Here is a 20107-nt window from a genome sequence, read left to right as displayed (position 1 = left end):
ACATTAGGGGAAGGTTTTACTTAATGGGAATTAAGGCTATGTGGACCACGGCTGGTGTGGGGTGACCAGACAGAGTTTGTCCATGTTTGTCTCACAGTGTTGGCGCAATGATGCGTTGGCACCTGGGCTTTGTGTGTGTGCTGTAACAGTAACGTTGATGCATGGCTGTGAATTCTATTACGCCTTGGCAGCTGCTCACTCACGAATTCATCTTTGCACTCAATGATTTATTTATTTATTTAGCCCATTTGTCAAAAGTTTTTTTTTCTTTCTCTTGGGGTGCAAAATAAAGAGGATTTAAGCCGGGAGGGGAAGCTGGCATATTGTTCCTGCATGCCCTGTTGAAGCTGAACAGGTGTATCCAGTATAGTATGGCTGCCTTGTCTGTGTATATGTGCTTGTGTGCATACCATGGATGAAATGCATACTTCAGACCGATTGACAGTCAATGATCTGTAAAAGGGATTGGATGATGTATAGCACACATTCTTTTCAAAGATCCTCTGACAGGGGATTCTCTGATCTTTGAATAACTTCTCTCGCTCTTTTTCTCTCTCTCTCTCTCTCTTTCTCTCTCTCTCTCTCTCTCTCTCTCTCTCTCTCTCTCTCTCTCTCTCTCTCTCCCCTACTCACTTTCTGCCAGTCTGTCTCATGTTTCAACCCTGCCACGGTTTCAACTGATCACAGGAGAGGCGCTTCACATTAACACAGTTACCTAATTAGCACCTGAACTGTGCCCCCATCTTTTGTGTTGAGCTCCCCATTCACATGGCTGCTGGGGAGCAAATTAAACCAGTCAACAATTAATAGCTCCGGCACGTGGTTAATTAAAGCCGCGGGGCGACCGGGGTGAGGGTAAACAAACGGCAGAGACCTGCGAGGGGGGACGGGGGAAGTCAGGACCATCAACAATGGCACCTTCAAAGAACAAAAATTGGTGTGTTTATAGGTACAGACTTAAATGAAAGAAGGGGGCATCATTAATGAAGACACGGGGCTTATGCAATCAGTCGATTTATTCACCAATCGGTGGATAGTTGAATCTGAATTGGCCGTAGGTGTGAGTGTGTGACTGGGTTGTAGTGCCTTGTAATGCAATGATAGGAATGATTTCTAAGATCACTTCAGCTCATGTAATTATGGACCATTATAAAGAAAGAGAAGATATTAAATAGCCCCATAAAAATGTCTGGCTTTACATAACAAAGAAAAAATCCATTAATTAACTACAGACTGTTTTCCTTAATTTTTTTTTATATTGTCGTGGCCTTTGCAGAGTGAATAATGAGTAACAGTGTGTGCTGGCAGAGCAGCTGACGATGCATTGATGGGGATGACATTACAGCGTCGCAGGCCCAGGAGGGTTAACTCTAAGACAATGGTAGGGACAGGCTGCTATTCAAAGCAACTTTAAAAAAAAAAAAAAAAAAAAGCCGTCAAGGAGAGATTTTTTGCCAAATTTTGCTCCATCTTGGTGTGACCTTCACAGTCACACGTTCACTTTATTGTAATCTCAGCACAAAGGGCCAGTGAGCTGGGAAGGAGCCCTGCCTGACAGGCTGTCTGATCGCCAAACAAAAGCGTCGGCCCAGTGCTCCCGCCAGATACCGCGAGCGCACTTCAATTAAAGCGCGGGCCCCTCCCAGAACAGACAAATCAAATCAAGCGGCGCAGTGGCCGCGGGAGGAAAGGCGCGCGGACGGGGCTGCGGAGAGACGGGCGAGCGGGACGCTCCATTAAAACACACTTTAGTTTGGCTGGATAATTGGAGTGGCTGTGGCAGAGGTGCCAGAACCCATAGTTGCTTTCCAGGGCCCGGTTTGTTCTATTTCATTTTGCTTTATTTTTAACCTCGGCCTGTTCTCTGGCCCCGTTTCCTCTAACAGGTTGATTGTATCCTGCGTGCAGGAAACGCACACACACACACCTTGTGTCTGAAGACATTCTGGCCTCTGCCTTCTGTCTCTGGCTGTTGTCAGGAGGGCAGAAAGAGGCTTTTGTGTGGATCCTTGAGAGGATGGCTTTTGTTCTTTATCGTATGTTTCCTGTGCAGGAATAACGGTTTGCTGTATCTACCTACTTCTTGACATCCCCTTTCTCAGGACATTTTTAAAGTTCTTAGGGCGTAAAGATGCCCTTTGGAGATGTGAGAGTTGAGTAAACGTGTTCCTCCAGATGGTAATCGATTGGTTTTGATGCCTGGTTGAGTGCCTGAATTTATTATTTTTTTTGGAATCTTGTATTCACCAGATAATTTCAACAGAAATTGATTCAAGGGTCTGAAATAAACAGGCAGGCAGGTCAGACTGGAGCTGGGGCGGGGCTCCTGGAGAGAATTTGCTGATTAGGGTCTCTTCAGTGAGAGGGAGCTCAGCACCATACCCCCATGTGGTTCTCTGACACGCCCTGCAGGTGCCACCCAGTTCTCTGTAGGAGTTCTACATCTGGCTCCAAACCCCCCTTCCCCACCAGGCTTCCCGCAGCCATGGCTCTTGAAAGCTGCTTGCCGTGTTCAGGCTGATAATGGCAGAGCTGATGAACAGCACCAGTCCCACCTCCGTCTGAGCGAGGGACCCTCAGACATCTGGATTAAACCCTCGGCAGCTTCACTGGCACACCTAGGCATGTCTTTTTTATTCAAAAAGAAGGAAAATAGCTTTATAGCCTCTTTATAGACCTTGCACAGTCCCCTGTTCCTCTAAATCCAGACTAAATCACTTGTTAAAGGCTCCGTCCCCGACACTTATGACATTGTGTGTTAGCTGCCTGTATGCAGGAAACGTGGATGAAATGGGCGGGTGGGTGCTGGGTGTTGGAGGGGTGGTGAAGGGGCGAAGGGAGGTTCTGTTGGCGTCCTGCTGTAGCGATGATGAAGAGGATGCCAAGCGTGGACGTGAGGGGGCAGATTGCAGGAGAGCGCCACAGGACAGGGGGAAGTGAACCCGGCTGCTCCCCGTGGAGAAACCAAGCTTTGCTGAGGACGGTGGACATTTACAAATGAGTCTCTCCATCGCTGCACAGGGGAATACAACATCCTATTGTCCCCCAGCAAGGAACGGAAGAGCCGGGCGGGGACAGAGATTTAGCTGCGCCAGAGGTGCTCCAGACCAGTGTGAAGCAGAGGGCATGAACCATGGTGGAAAAGTGTAGAAGACAATGAGGCCGAGAAGAAGATTGGGGGTGGGGTTCATCACTCATCTCCTGGTTGGCTGAGAAGAGGCTGGCCTGGAAACATGTTGCTCCTTCCTGCATCTCTTCAATAACTTTGGTCTCAAGACTACTGTAGACTACAGCTGGCAGGTCAAATCCTTACCTCAAATCAAACATGATCAAAGCACACCATCATGCACACAGAGCAGGAAGCTGCACACGGCGCTGGGGGCTTGTTCACTTGGGGTGTGCAAAAAAATTTGCTAAAAATTGTTTACAAAAAAAAATTTGTACTTGTCCACTTGGTAAAAGTCCTTATCTTAAAACATTCCCTTTTTTTGGTGCTTTGATTGTGGTGGAGATGCAGAAATCATACTTCATAGTATCATTCTTATCATCATTTCAGTAGCTGATGTAGATAGGGACATCATATCCTGGATACGATGTCCCTTTTTCAACAGATTTGATGGTTTATGCTTAACGCTCTTAGACTCAATGAGCATCTCATGAAGCGGCTTTTGATGACGACAATATGAAGGTAAAAAGAGGCAACTTCACTTTCTCCTGCTACAAAAATACTGAATATATTTATTGCCTTGGATTGTGCATTGGGAGCAGTAAAGGTTAAGGAAGCGGCCCCGTAATCAGAAGGTTGCCTGTTTGAATCCTGATCTGCCAAGGTGCTACTGAGCAAAGCACTGTCTCCACACACTGCTCCCCGGGCACCTGTAATGGCTGCCCACTGCTCACCAAGGGTGATGGTTTAAAAGCAGAGGACACTTTTCGTTGTGTGCACCGTGTGCTGTGCTGTGATGCAGTGTTTCACAATAACAATCACTTCACTTTAAAATAACCTCAAAAAACCGAGTAGCACAGAGTAGGTGCTTCCAACCTTTTGACTGGTAGTGTATCTGATTGCAGCATAGAAGCATACAGCCAGGAGAATTAAGAGTTTCCTGCCTTTAGTGTAGTTGTGGAAAGTCTGTTGCTCATCGACTGCAATTCATTTACCAACAGGTTTCAGAGGTTATGTGCCTTACATGGCCAGCACCAAATGCATTTCTGGTGTGCCAAAACAGTGCCAAACAGCCCTAAAACATAGTAATTTCTGTATTTGAACAGGTGCCGACCTCGCACCCATGAATAATTCAGTCTGGAGTACTAGTTTATTTGTAAGGATTCCTTGGTTCTCTATAAATTACCAGTTTTATGGCCATGTTGACTCTTGCTTGTCAGGATTTTTATTTCTTAAGGCTGGCAGAGTGGCTAATTTGCTGGTTTGTGAATTTAGAATAATAAATGACTGAATGGAAAAGCTGTTTCTCCAGTTCTTGTTGCAACAGTGCGGGAGAGCCGGAAAACACATCTAAGAGTCCTCACATGTGGCTGTTACTTTTGTGCCAGGCGTGCTGGCTGTCTGAAGATGACGCTGGGGACTGGTCCACTGGTCCATGAGAAGGCGGGGTGGGCGTCTGAGCGGCCAACAATCTCAGGGCTAAATGATTACATCCGTCAAAGGGCCGTTTCATTGCCATCCAACACGACTGCTTCAGCCCTGGCTCTGCCACTGGCATCGGAGCGAAAACAATCTCACTAAGTGCCAATTCTGCCCAGCACCCTTGTGCCCTCCACACACTCAGAGAGCGGGGCTGTCGCTCTATTAATGTCTGCTTCGGATTGTGGCATGGAAGAAGGCAATGGAGGCTCACCTTATACACATGGACACGTTTGCACGCACTAATACACACATAGGGAGTGTTTGCTGATGTCACATCAAGCATGTCTTTACAGAAAAGAAAACACTGCTAGGTAGAAATGCCTACCCACCCAGCCCTTTTTGTAAGTGTGATATTGTTTCCGAAAAACATGATTGGCAGCGCAGACGCAGCCTGTGGGCTCCTCAATTCCTGTTCTTGACCAGTAATTTTTCTTGAAATATTTTAGTCAGATGAACCTGGCAACACTGAGCATTCCTCAATCCCTTTTTTCAAAGTTTCCTTTGCTTATAATGCCATTATAGTGGACATCACCCATGAAATCTGTTATAATCATCTTGGGACCATGTCCGCTACCAAATCTAACACAGCTTAAAGTCATTTTTATTCAAGAATTCAAATTGAGGAATTACTGAATCTTACGTTCACGGACACGTCCATATAATCTTATGTCCTTCACCATAACACTCACAGAAACAGGGATCTGTTTAGTGCTTTAGTTACAAAAATGTTTGATTGAAGCGAAATGAATGATGTTCATGAAAATGAACGATGATGTTTTCATTTACTTTTTTCATTTTCATTCCAACTTTGGACCCAAAACTACAGCTACTAGACAAACCCATCCCCTTTCTTCTGGTCATTTCTGAATCAGGGTTAATTACTCCTATAAATACCTTAAGACATCAGGCATAACCTGAAGTGGTGTTCCAGTCCAGTTCCTGTTGCCGCTTGTTTCTGAAAGTGCTCTGCAAAACCTCACATGAACAACACATACTCTCATTTTTCTTTCTGTCTTGCACACACACACACACACAAACACAAATATAGACACAGCTTGCTGGTCCTCCCTGGAGATATCCGCTTCTCGGGCCTCAGTGACCTGCAGCAGAGTTTTGACCACCAACTGGAAAACATCTAAACTATTCAGGATCGATGTTGAATCGATCGGCGTATGTATAATGTAGACCACAGCGGTGGGCTGTCGGACCCCAGAATCTGCTGAGGAGAGACAATCCACCGAGCGCAGAGGGCTGGGGAAGATGTGGCCCTCTGCAGTGCCGCAGGCCCACCGTTGTCCCCGCCGCACCCCTGTGTTCGGTATGTCAGCTGGTTTTTAACGCCCTTCGCGAGATCATGCTGGATTGTTGGAACGGGGGGTTGCACAGATGCTGCTGGGAATGGCACTTTTTTCCGGCTTCCACTTTATCAATCGGCCAGATCTTTGCCCCTAACTGGCAGTGAAATCCTTGGATAGTCGGGGAAAACTGGAGCGCATGGACTCCAAACTTCAGCCCCAGCTTTCTTCTGCTTTCTGTTGACCCGGCGAGTTTCTGCACACACCCCGAGGAGATGGCCAAGTTGGGTGGGAGGGGCTTTGTAACAGGGCAGACGGAGGGACCATAAACACCCCTCTCCCACCTCACAATCTGGGACCCCCCCCCCCATGTGCCTTGCTGCAGGGATTGATGGGCTACGGGCTGGGCGGGGCAATTTTTAACCCAGCTCAGGGACCCATCGTGCCACAACGCACCAGTCCAGCAGATGCCACACACAGCTGGCACTGTCCAAATCACTATTGTTGTCTTTCTGTCCGTCTCAGCCTCCCTCTTCTTCTTCCTCTCCTTGCATCTCTCCTTACCCGTGTCCTTCGTTGGAAATCTTCCCCTTTTTTTTTTACTGTCTCTCAGTACTTCATACTGTAATGAACCATAATGGGGTTCCAGTATTTTTCCCTCTTCGTTAAAAAAAAATGTAAGACATGTTGCATTTACATTTCAAAAGCTATTGAAAACATTTAGTTCAATTTGTTGGTGCTCTTTGATTCATATCTATGCGGTTAGCTCGCAGTAGGCCTTGACACTTATTCACATCCCTGGAAGGAGGGATCATTCAAAGGATAAAAGATTTTATGAATAATTCAAAAGAAGCAAACTCTGATATAAAGTAATACATGTATCATACATGTATCTATAGGCATATATATATATATATATATATATATATAGACTCCATGTTTAGGTATATTGCACAATGCTTATAGTTTACCTTTAATATAGTTTACTTAGCATTTTTATTTACTTTTTTCTTAATTTTTTCCTCATTTATATCTGTTCACCTCTCCTCCTCTACCTGCCATTTCATATTTATTTCATTCTCTACCCCCTCTGTGTCTAATTGCATTTCAATTTGCCCTCGGGGACGCCTCAGCAAAGCCTTCCCCTCTTACCGTTTTCCACCCATAATCCATTTGCACTCGGGTCCTGCCAGGTCGGTATCCTGTCCTGGCCTGGAGGAAATATCAGATGACCCAGCTTTCCAGAAAGAGGCAGAATTAAAGAGCGGGTGGGAGAGGGTAAGCGCGATGCTGGGATGTTGCCGGCCACGAGGGTCTCCTCCATATCCGATAGCTCCTCCAGACTTCCTTTTCTGAAGAGCAGTGCAAGGTCGTGGCTATATATAGGCGAGTGCACACAGGATTTGGCCATAGACCCCCATTCCCCCAGCGTGGCACTGTTATCTGTATGAAATGCCAGCCAGGTCCCCAAAAGCCAACCATGACAGAAACCTTTTATTTTTTTATTTATTTTATACTTTCCCGCAACCTCTCAAATATTTGCAGGAGTGAAGGGGGACAGAAGTTTGAAAGAACCGGGTCGGCATACGTGACGTATGTGCCAGCCATGAATCAGAGCATTTTTTCACTTCCCTCTGACTTAAAAAAAAAAAAAAAAAAAAATCAACCTGAGACCTCTGCATTAAGCAGTCACAAAGAGCCATTTGAAACATGATTGAATTTTTGTATCAAGATGGCCAGGTTCGTCTCCCGGAGGATTTCGCTCCAGTTTTTTTTTCTTTTTTCTGTCTTCGTCAGCTCAGAGGAAGCGAGAGAGACGGCGAGGGAGCGTGAGCAAGACACTGGGAGCCATTATGGATGGTGTTTAGAGACAGGTGTCTGATGCGTAGTCAGATAATGCCAGTGCGGCGCGTATCTCTCTGTTTAATGTAACAGCTACAGTTGTTTCGAGTGATCAGCCCTGTCATCACACAGCGCCAGTTTTGATCCGCTCCGTGCCTCCCTTCCGCGACATCAATCAAACTCTCCAAAAAAAAAAAAGAAAAAAGTAGAAAGAGAAGACGAACAGCCGGCCCCGGGTCACACAGGGACGCCATCGCCGCCAGTCTATCAAAGTCCTTCATCGAAGATTTCTCCCAACGTCCGCGTGACTTATGGGAGGGACCGTGATGGAGAGGCCGAGCCGTCCGCATGTTTATCAAATCATTACCGCAAACGGAGCCCCGCCCCTGCAGCCCCGTTGCCATTTCGCCTGATTTAAAGGCAATCAAAGATAGCGACGTATCTTATTTCAGTGCCGCGAGTGGAGACCGTGGAATGCGTCGCTGTCATCTTTCATTTCAAGCGGTGGCACCTTTCAATGCTTATATTGTACAAACTCGCGGCGCGCTCGTCTCTGGGGGGTGACGGCTTTTTTCCGGGAATATTGTTGACCGCAGCACCACGCCTGTCGCATCTTCGGATGCGCTTCCATTGTCTCTCCCGGCCCGTGCTGAGTGCGCCTGTTCCGCTCAGGCCGACAGCAGCGCATCGCCGCAATTCTGGGACGCGGTTCTTTGCGGGCGCGGCGTCGTTTCACTTATTTACGAGCTCTTCTTTCAATTGCAATTTTAACCGCTACGTAGTTCACGGTGCTAAATGTGTAAGGCCAGTCGCAGCCACAGCGGATGGTGGTAGTAGCCTATGAACCAGAAGACCCAGGTTCAAACCCCACTTACTACCATCGTGTCCCTGAGCAAGACACTTAACCCTGAGTGTCTCCAGGGGGGGGGGACTGTCCCTGTAACTACTGATTGCAAGTCGCTCTGGATAAGGGCGTCTGGTAGATGCCACGAATGTTATTGGGGCGATCATGGCGTGTTATTTCGACCGGGGGTGGAGGGTTAAAGTAGTTCTGAAGAGTGGTTTGGTTTTCCGGGCTGTCCAATACACATGACGTCTCTCATCCTGTAAGTATTTCCCGGTCGTGCGAAACGCTGGCACGAGACTGAGAGGTCACCCGCACGGAGCTGACAGACGCCGGGCGCGCTCCTGATGCCCCCCGTCAGCGGACCCTCCTGACCGAAGCGTGCCCGCCCCTCGTTAGAACACCAAACAAACTTCGCCTGTTACAGCTGTTTAATGGCGCGGCGTCTGGTTTTTGTTTGCTTTCATTGCCGTAAGGTTATTGCACCTTTATGGTTGATCGGGGGGTTGGAATAATCCCCGGCATCTGTTGTGCGGGGCGAGAAGAGAAGCATCAGCATCTCGTTATTCACCGGACCGGCCCTCCCGACTCCGCTCTCCCTGCTCACAACGCCACGCTGACTTCCAGCGCGAGAGTGATGGAACAAGAGGAGCCGCTAATGGCCTCCAAGGTCACGGGAGCGAGGGTTGCCCCGCCTGCCTGCTGGCTCTTTATGCTGAGAGGACCCGGTGAACGGGGCGGTGTAGTTGAAGGCTGCGAATGCTGCCAGTTGCCAGGTTTGTGAAGAGCATCGGTTATTTGGCTTCGAATGCATGGCTGTCCTTCATGAGAATAATGAAAAGTGTCGGCGTGTCACCTTTTTAAACCAAGGCCCTGCTCCTCAACTCCAAATTCATCTGAGCACTCTGTGCTTGACTGATTGTTGATGCTGTTGCCCAAGTGCTGGGCTGATGGTGTACTAACATGGCAAAGTAAGTCAAGTGAAATGAAGTGAAGTCATTGTCATTGTGAAACTCATTTAACCATCACCCTTGGTGAGCAGTGGGCAGCCATGACAGGCGCCCGGGGAGCAGCGTGTGGGGACAGTGCCTTGCTCAAGGGGACCTTGGTGGCACCTCGGCAACATTCTGATTACGGGGCCGCTTCCTTAACCGCTAGGCCACCACTGGCCCCACTGTACATGTCTATTAACACATGGGGTAATAAATGACCATTTTTGCTCTTTATTCCATGCATGCATGGATTCGAAAACCTCAATGTCATCAAGCTCGCATGCTCGCATCAGAAAGCAACGTTTCAGCCGCTTCTCCTCGTGCTCCACAACTGCCATTTCAGATCTAATGAAGTGGAACGCGTTTGCGCTCGACATTTTCAGCCTTGGGCTGCATGTTTTCATACGTTCAGTGCAGGCTATGCACATTTCTTCTTGACTTGTTCGCCTGCCTGCAGTCTACGTGTGTATTGCTGATTAAAGCAAACATGCCTTCACAGAAAATGAAGTTTGTCTGTGGCTCTAATTTAGTGGGGAGAAGAAACGATCGGAATAATGAATGGGTGTATTTTTTAAATGTTGAAGAGCGTTAGCAGGTACAGCGTTCTTTATAGTCTACACAGATATTCCTTTGCATTATTAATGAGGCTTTCAATCGATTACAAATGGTAACTAATTAATAATTGCACATTAGTCGCAATTAATCATAATAAATTCTCAAGATTAAAGCATGCTATAATGCATATTTAATGCATATTTGACATGGCTTATAGAACCACCTGCAGATTGTGACAGTAAATAAAATGGCAATAAAAAAGATGTGCAAATTACTTCTGTTTTCTCTGCTGTCTCTGTGGATGAGTAGACTTGGGTTAATGTTGTTGACGGACACTTCTGCACCACGCTACTGCTAAACGTATACTTTGAGCATCGTGCCAGGAGCATGTGATACAGGCGATTGGGAGACTGCACCAGATTCCCCCCTGCACCACATTCAGTCTCCATCGCCTCATGTCACCTCCACCCTCTTTTCACGATGGCACCGGTTCAGGGCGTAATGGTTATGCCAGGGAATGGAGGCCTTCCCTACCCTCTCCTGTTGTTCTGTTCCTGCCGAGCTTGGCAGCCCAGGACCTGGCCACGGGTGCCTAGCGTGTTGGAATAAGCCATTTATACCTTCACTGTATGTGTGTTCCACGTTTATGTCCAAATCCCAATCGGGCTTGATCCCTTATCGCAACTAACAATTCTGTATTGCCGGAAAAAAGGGCCTTCACAATAACCTGTACTTGTTCCTGAAATGTGGGCCGCTTATTGACTGTGATTGGTGCAATTGAAATTGATCCAGATACTGTAAGTGAGAGAGCGAATGCAGTGGCAGCGCGCTGGTGGGAACCCACTGGAGACTGTTTATAACGTTGCCTTTGTCCAACGTTGAGCTGCGCGCCGAGTAATCTCAGGCCTCGGACGCTGGCAGGAGCAAATCCTCTCAGTGTGAGAGAAGGCTGTATGGTTTACCTGTACACTGACGGTGCGAAGCCTTTGCTTTGAACCGTAGCACAAATCCTGTAGTTCTGGACCGCTCATCTATGATGTGTGCTTCCTATAATGTATGCTCTGTTTACTAAATATTGTTCGTGTTACAACGATCAAAACCAATGACTGATGTTCTTTAGGTCCGCCTCATGCCACCAAAACTCTTTGAGACATTAAATCTGTTCAAGGTGTCCTTTCCACTGGTTTAATAAAAAAAAAAAAAGAAGTAATCTGTCAAACCTAATATTTTAGTATTGAAGTAATTCAAAGAAACCAGGTTACAGCAGGTTTGATTGGTTCAGTGCTAAAATATTGGGTGGGACTAACTTCCATTTTTCAAAGTTTAACCAGTGTTCACATTTTCCAGTGTATGGATGCACAGTGTATTGTTTAATGTATCATTAAAGTAGTTAAAAAATCTTAGTTTGCTTTTTTAAACTAAGCTGTCAAATTAATTCTTAAGAGTAAAAAGTTTTGTTCAACTTATATTTAACTATAATGCTACTGACAGCCGGTTTATTTACATTACGACAATGGAAAAATATTCGGTGTGACAGATTACTTAAATGACTTAACCAGTGTTTACTTTTTTCAGTGCAGCAGATCCTTTAAGTTTTGTGAAAGAAATTGAAAGTGAACACTGCAGCACAGCACGTGGTGACACAACGAAATGTGTCCTCTGCTTTTAACCATCACCCTTGGTGAGCAGTGGGCAGCCGTGAGAGGCGCCCGGGGAGCAGTGAGTGGGGACGGTGCTTTTCTCAGTGGCACATCGGCGCGTCAGCATTCGAACCAGCAAACTGGTCCTTAACTGCTAGGCCACCACTGCCTCATAACCACCACTGCCCCATCACTGGGATCAGACCTGCTTATTATTGCAAGTACATCTCATTGCCTCATTGTCATGTTACTTAAACCAGTCCTGTGATGGAACACTAACCTGGAAGATGTCATTTCTATCATGTTCTTGCTTTGCTATAAGGCCAAGTTCTGCAGCCTGTACGCCACTGTTTTCTAATGACCATTGGTGTTCACACTCCCATCATGCAATGAGCCATGGGCACTTGTAAACCAAGAAGAGCCCACATGAGCAAGATGACTCTGAGTCATCGTGTTCACTTACATTCATCCACCTATTGAGAGGTGACACTTTAGGCAGATAATCAGTGCCTAGTTGTGCCCAGTTGTGACTGATCTGAACAATTACTGACCTAAACACATGTTAAATTAACCTTAATGAACCAAATTACTCAAACTGTGTGTGAATGTCTGTACTGCAGCACTGCTCAATACATTATTTCCAAGATACAGAAGTGCGTGTGAAGTGCTATTTTAAGCAACAGGGCTCATAAAGTTATTCTTTTTTTTTATGGCACTTTATGAAGATTTTGCTGAGAAGCTGGTGGCCCTGTCTGCAGCTGCATGCTCATGATGTGGAAACGCATACTGTCAGGAGGTTACACTGTGATTCTGTAGTTAATTCACTTACTCTCAACATGCAAGAAACTGATGGTAATGTGGCAAAATGATCAGAATTCCACTGGACAGAAGGTTCTTTTATACTCCCTACTGTGTGTGTGTGTGTCTGAGTGGCTGACAAACGCCCCGGATGGGAAATGAATTGCTGCCTGTCGCTGGTAATCACGAGGTTTTCTGGCAGCCTCAAGAGTGCTTTTATTTGCGGCGATTCGCTTGCCGTGTGACTGTGGGGCTGTTCTCTGACCTGCTCTGCCGTCCTTTACCGGCTTCTGAAAGTCACACCGAAATCGATGCAGTCAACTCAGAAATGTCATGGTTAGCGTGCCGCCTTGGTCTTTCTTGCCCAGGGAGAGATGTGCCCCCAGCGCATCAACAACCTAATTGCATGCCAGCTGCAGCGCAAATGGCAAGGCGTTATTCAAGGAAATGCACGCAGGCTGTTATCGGTCCTCGGTGTCAAGGGCGAATATGGGCCTTTTACAGACACCGAAGATGCATCAGTCTAGGGAATAGCTAGATGTCTCCATCTCTATGCATGAGATGTAGCTCAATGGTAAGATTCTCACATGTTACATTCACTACTTTTATCTGTGAGCACTTTGTTTCTCATGTCTGCTGGCAGCGCTGTGATCTAGTGCCATTATGAGGAAGTGCAGACACAGGACCATGTTGCCAGATTGAATGAATGCAATATGAACATAATTTTGGGGGAATAATAACAGCTATTAGGGCAGTTTTGTGCATGTTTTGGAGCATTTGTGGATGGTTTGTGTCTGAAACAATCTGGCAACACGTGATGCATTGACAGGAGGGGCCCTTGTTGCAAGGGATATGAGAACATAACTCCATGTTACTTATTTCATGTATTTGATGAATAAATAAAAAGGGCGGGGTGTGTAGTTAGTTCATATACCTAGCAAGCAGTCCTTTCTTGTTTGTTCCTGATCATTTTTTTCCCCTATAAAGCCATACATGCCCCAAGCAGAAAATATAGCTCTTTGTGTGAGTCTTTAAGTCATCCAGATGTGATTTGACCAAAGCTGCAAGAGCGCGGCGAACACGGGGCACAATTCACAGATGGAATTGGTTTCTGAGAGTTAGTTTACCAGATTTTATGGTAAAATGGAATCTGAAAAACACACACAAACACATCTCACCTTTTTTACTGCTTCTGTAGAATGTGATTGCTGCCTGTGCAGTGGATTCCTCGTTTGATGCGAAATGACATCTGCTTCATTCTCCTCTCTCGCAGGAAATTGCGGCGTACTTGATAACATTCGAAAAGCATGAGGAATGGTTAACGACATCCCCTAAAACAAGGTAAGGCCATTTTCTCACATGAGGAGCATCCTCTGAGCTGATTGTCATCTTGTAAATGTCTCGTCTTTCTGGCTGTTTAAAGGATTCCCCCTGGCAATTAGGCTCCTGTGCTTGTCAAAAAAAAGAAAAAGAAAAAAGTTGTCTGATTCTGGGAGGCTTGCGGTGTCAGTTTTAAAAGCCTCTCACCTTTTAGGAGCCTGCACCGGCAGATAATGGAATATTAATGCAGCCTAATAACTCCGAATTGCCTATTAACGACCTGATTAGCACAACACATTCCCTCCTCCGCTGTGGATGCAATGTTAATGCGTTTGTTTCGCGCCCTGCACGAAACGAACAAATAAAGAGCAAAAATAACGGGTGTGTGCAGGGAACCTGTTGGGCCCGCGGCGGGTCAGGTGTGCATTGTGTGAGGACTGAGGGAGAAATCTCCAGCAGGCCTGCGACGCAACCGTGACGCATGAGTCACCACGACGACGCTCGGGATGCTGTCGGCTCATTAGCCCCGGGTCTGAATCAGTGGCAGCGCGACCACCTTCGCTGGCGCTGGAAATAGCGTTGGGATTTTTTTCCCCACAGTCTCGGGCTATTCAGGACTTTCTGCTCATTTGGTGGCGGAGCCCAGAAGCAAAAGGGTTTTTTTTTTTGAAAGCCAAAGGAGTGACGCCAGAGGAATGTGACAGGGGCAGGAGGAAGACGGGCTCCACGTCACAGGGATAGCAGAGACGCCACGCTGGGCCCTGCTGGCGTAGGAGGGCATGCTGGGATGCCTGTCGTTCCTCTGCATCCTGTCCTGCGTGACAGCATTGTGACAGGAACACAACATGCCTGCCCAACGCCCACTGGGCTGCTTTATATAATGCCTCAGATTGAAAAGTGAGACACGCCGCTCCCTGATTGCTTAATTCAGAAAAAAAAAATGTGTACAGTATACATGCCCCCTGTCACCGATGCAAAGGCCCCCTGCAGGCCGCCGGGGTCAGAGCAGGTCCAGCAGCGCGACGCGTCACGGCAGGGAAAGGTCAGAGGTTTGAGGTGTGTTTTCAGACGTGCTACTTTTCCGCTGCTGCAGGCCAGTGACGCATAATACAACCGCCAAACCATTTTTTTTCTCAAAGCTGCCCTGCCTTTCTGGGAATATTTGCAATATCCAGGTACTTATGAAGCATTTTCCTCATGTCATTTGAAGTTTATTGCTACATGGTATTTAAAGCGGCAGCTGTGTTCGGGGTGCGCGGTCAGACCTGACTGTGGTGGGAGTGGCGAGCGTAGAGGGAACAGCTTATACAAGCATTGTCATTCGTCATCAGCTGTTACAGTGTTAAAGTGTGACAGGTTGGTTTTGACTGACGGACGGCGATCGATTTCCTCCGCTATGTCTAAATGTTAATACAATGTCAGAGGTCAAAGGAACATTTGTGACAGGAGCCATTTGTGACAGGACTGATCTCTCAGGGGTCACAGGCAGGAAGTTCAAGGGTCACAGGAAGTGTGAGTTTGATGAATAATTATGAGAGTGTATTTCTATAGATGTGCTATGTTTGCTTACACACATTCTTAATAGACGTTAGGTTCCTGTTTGGCAACCACTTGATAAGGCATGATCTGCCGATATTGATTCCTCTGTTTCCTGGCCAAAACCTCTCCTGGCCAAATTTGTATTCTGAGACTCTATTCTAAATAGTTAATATTTTTCAGTGTAATATTATTCCGTTACAGTCGATTATTTAAAACACTGATAACATCTGATAACAAGCCACGCAGATAAAATTAATGCTCACTTACTGCAGCGCTGTAACAAACATCTAAAGAACAGGAAACCTGCTGCATATCAGTGCATTAGCATATCTTATTGGCATACATTCTGGCAGCAAAGCTGAAAACGTATTATTTCATCCCACAGTAGATAAGGAAATTCATTTCTATATGGAGTGATTTATCGGTGGGATTTCATTGGCTGTTTGGATCCAGAAATTGGTATCAGACTGAACTGTATTGTAAAGCAGCATGGTTATTAATATTTTTTTATTAATGCCATTGTTTTTATTATTTATTTTTCATGATCAACTCCGTAATGTTTTTAAACAGAAACCCCAGCTTTTGATGGAATGCGGCTGTATTGTCTGTATCTAATGCATTCATTAGAGTTGACTGCAGTAGCAGTTTTTACATTCAATTATTGTTTGTTCATCTTTTGTCTGTAAGAAATGGCCGGCGGATCAGTCGTGCCATGCACAGGAAGTGCAACAGTGCATAAAATCAATACAGCCACTCCAGCACAGATGATCAGAACAGCACTACAGCCTGTTAAAGACGGAAATCTCTCCCTGCCCACCCTACACCCTCCATCCCACCCCCCTTAATTTACACCCCTGTTGTTGTGCAGCCGTTTCCATTTAAAGTGGTGAGTTGCGTATTAGGGGTTTAATGAAAGCCGCCAGCCTGGTGATTTAGGAGCAGTGGCAGTAGTCTGGGACTCCTGGCTGATCTCGGTTTCAGCTGCATGGCTGTTGTTGAAATGGACTACCGTTCAAAAGTTTAGGTCTTTAAATTACATTAAACATCATAACATATGCTTGTTCAGAAATACTGTCCAGACATTTTAATGCTGTACATGACTGTGGTAGCTGGAATTGGCAGCTACTGAATGGAATACCTGCATATCCACAATTTTTAGTGCACTTTTTAGGTCGGCAAAACTGAATTAGCTGCAAATGGAAGATTCATTGAAGAAATTAAAATTTGAAGGAAAAGAGGAATTTGGAATTGTACACAATGCTTCCAAACTCTCGATTCACTGAGAAGCTGGTTGGGGCATAGGAAGGCTGGCAGGGGACACTGGCATCAGCACTGCTACGTGATCAGGGGTCACAGCGGTGCTGTGGTCTTCATCATGAGCACGCCTGTGTTTCCCGTCCTCAGCAGTTTGCATCAGCAGTGAGAATAGCACCGTCATCTTCTTACCGTTCCTGGAAAACAGCAAACATCGTAGTCCAGACAGTCCTGCCCCCCCCACCCTTCCCCACCTTCTCCTCTCGCTCGCCGCTATATTGAAACTATCAAACAATAACTGCCTCTGCTCCAGAGCCCCAGAATGACACTGAAAGCTGCCACCTCTGTGTCCCACTGCAATACACCTCCTTCTCAGCCCTGCAAAATAAAGCGCTGTCCCACCAGACCTCTTCCAGAGACACCGCTTTTATTAAAACCTACAACTGCAGCACCTCCTCCAGTCCAGGGCACTGACAAAACACACACACACACACACACACACACACACACACACACTAGTGTCAGTGTCATTGTTGAGTTTATATATGTGTTTACAATGTGCTTGCAGATACTATATCATTATGGGGACATAATATCATCACATAAATATGAAAACCTTTACGTCTGAAGGGGCAATTTGTTCATGTAATGTACAGAATTTATCGATTCATTTTTAAAAGAAAAAAAATTATTGAAGCTTGGCAGTGGGTTTATATTTAGGATTACTTGTTACACATTTAGAAAGTGCATAGCACACAGTTTTTATCATTAGCCTGGGTCCTCATGAAGCTATCAAAGCAGACGTGCATGTGTGTGTTAATGTGTGGGGGCGCCAGCGGGATTCCCAGTTCAGAAGCTGCCATAGTGAATTTCGGCTGCATCCCTGTGTTCCTAATGCAAGTCTGTCACCTCGCCTGCCACTGACTGAGCAGGAGCTGCTGTGCTGCATGTGTCTGGAGGAGTGTGTGTGTTTGTGTGTGTGTGTTTGTGCGTGATTGTGTCTGTTCCTAATGCTTTGTGGCACCCGTGGGCTGGCAGTGGTTCATAGGAAAAAGAAGGACATGGAGAGACAGAGAAAGTGATGTGGAAAATATAAAGAGAGCTGGAGGAAGGAGCTTTAGAACTGAGATTGATGATTAATGTTTGTGTTATTTTTGTTGATGTTGTTTGTTATTAAATGTTGTTATTTGCATTGGTTTGTGTTGCATATTTTTGTTTATGCTGTAATGATTGTTTTGTTTCATTTAATTATGATTGCTGATCGTTTGATTGTTGTGTATCATTTGCTTTTTTTTGCTTTGCCTGTATGTTCGTTGTTTGTTTGATTTTCTTGGTGTTTGCGTTGTCGTTTGTACCTGTGTTTGTTGTGTCATGATTGCTACTGTTTGTTTATTACTGGCTGCTTTGCTGATGATTTGGTTGCGAAATGAAAATCACAGAGCGAGGGCGAGCAAGGGAGAGAGAGGACAGAAAAAGATGACTCTGTCTTTTTCTCTGTTCTGTGTTCCTGACTGTCCCAACCTGGAGGGGTACAGTGTGTTCAGCAGCCGTACCCTGAGCACACCCCAACACTGTACCTCCGGGAGCTGTTTTACCTGAGTGGCGTTTATAAACTCCAAATTTTGTCAATTTATCGAGTTTGACAAAGTTAAACATTTCCGCTCAAGGTGAACTGCAGGAAAAAAAAACTCATAATGAAGTCAAACTTCATTTGTCGAGCTCACTGTAAAAGATAGATCCTATATTTAAATGTCCTGGATGTGTTTAAACTGATTTTAAATGCATGACATGAATGCTTGACAAATATGGCAGACATTAAATGGTAAACTTTTCAATTCTAAATATTAACTGCTGAGAGAATGACAGGAAAATTTCAATAATGATCCTCCGTCAGAAGGAATTCAGCAACAACAAGCACGGCTGTGAACTTAAACTCTTATCATATGAACAGGCCACCGTCCAAATCAAGTAAGCAGTAGGGCCACTCCAGGATCAAATAAAAAACCACGTCCAGGGGCCAAATACACCCACCTCGCCCCCAGCAGCTGAAGTAACAGTCCAAGGGCAGAGACAATGGCTGCCCCGGCCTTAACACTCAAACACTCGGGGGAGGAGGAGGAGAGGATGAGTGAAAGACGAAGAGACGGAGGAGAGACGCGTGGGAGAGGACAGACGGGGAGGGGGGGGGGGGTGAGAATGAAGGTGATGGAGCGAGGGAGGGTATGGAGAATGGAAACTTGTCGATAAGAAGAAAGAAGAATGAATGAGAGCAGAGATGTAGGGAGGAATGATGGATGAGAGGAAGGGAGGAGAGGAGGGGGCAGCGGAGGAGAAAGAGGGAAAGGAGGAAGAAGGGAGGGGAGGAACGCGAACAGTGGGAGATTGACAGACTGGAAAAGTCTCGCGGTCGAGGCACAGGTGGGTGGAGACATCCAGGACGTCGATTAGCTTAGCAAGTCAGCACTGCGTGGTGTTTGCATTTCAGATTTCACCCTTAATTTCCATAAACTTTTTGTTTATTTGTTTATTTATTTATTTCCACCTGCCAAATTATTTGCTGGAGCAGAAAACAGAACATTAAAAGTTTCCATTAGTGCTTCAGTGGTGCATGGATGTTGTTGTGGACCATGCATTCCCATCAGCCACTGGGGCAGAGAAAGACAGGCCCACAGTTGGCTGAGCTTCTGATGAGGCAGGGCTGGAAAAAAAAAAAAAAACACAAACAAAGAGCAGGGGCAGGCATGAGGCGCTAACAAGGAGACGGATGCGGCGCGGCCGCGGTCCAGCTCTGGGAGGCGCCACACGAGTTGGTGAACAGAAGGGCCGAGGGGGTGGATGTCAGGCAGGTGTTCAAGGAGAAAGTGTCAGCCAACGGAGAGCTGGAGCAGCCAGAGACGTAATAAAGACTTAATTCAATTACTGATCGCATGACACACACACACACACACACACACACACTTGTGAGGACTGAGGTTAATACACATTGGGTGTAACAAATGGTCTGCGCGATGAACCTAAACCAAATACTACATCTAAACCTGACAAATGGAAAATACTTTGCTAAATACCACAATAAATTTTTTGGAAATGTCCCCGAAAATGTCCCCATGTAATAAATGTTAAGTTTTTCCTCTATCTTTGAGGTCCAAGCCATATAAATATAATCAGGTCTTAAGTCATATGCACACATACACAGTCAGATGTATGCCAGGGGCCAAGTCTGATTGTGCAATAGAACCTTGTCTCATCCAAACTCTCTCGCTTTTTTGGTTCTCTACAACTTTGTGTCACTCTGTTATTGCTTTGCTGTTTATTTTTTGCTTTTTTAGTGTGTGTGTGTGTGTGTGTGTGTGTGTGAGAGAGAGAGAGAGAGAGAGAGA

General features: G+C 46.0%; 1 protein-coding gene across 4 annotated transcripts in view; it reads left to right on the top strand.

Annotated features, from left to right (window-relative positions):
- Window positions 1-20107, top strand: part of camta1a (calmodulin binding transcription activator 1a) — a 319797-nt gene that overhangs the window by 131477 nt on the left and 168213 nt on the right. For all 4 annotated transcript variants that reach the window (XM_028992546.1, XM_028992547.1, XM_028992544.1 and 1 more), the window contains one exon: window positions 13888-13955. In XM_028992546.1, coding sequence (XP_028848379.1) covers window positions 13888-13955 — 68 coding nt within the window. The remainder of the gene's footprint in view (window positions 1-13887; window positions 13956-20107) is intronic.

This window comes from Denticeps clupeoides, chromosome 10 (assembly GCF_900700375.1).
Source record: "Denticeps clupeoides chromosome 10, fDenClu1.1, whole genome shotgun sequence".
Classification (NCBI taxonomy): domain Eukaryota; kingdom Metazoa; phylum Chordata; class Actinopteri; order Clupeiformes; family Denticipitidae; genus Denticeps; species Denticeps clupeoides.
This window is presented reverse-complemented; position numbering and strand designations above follow the sequence as displayed.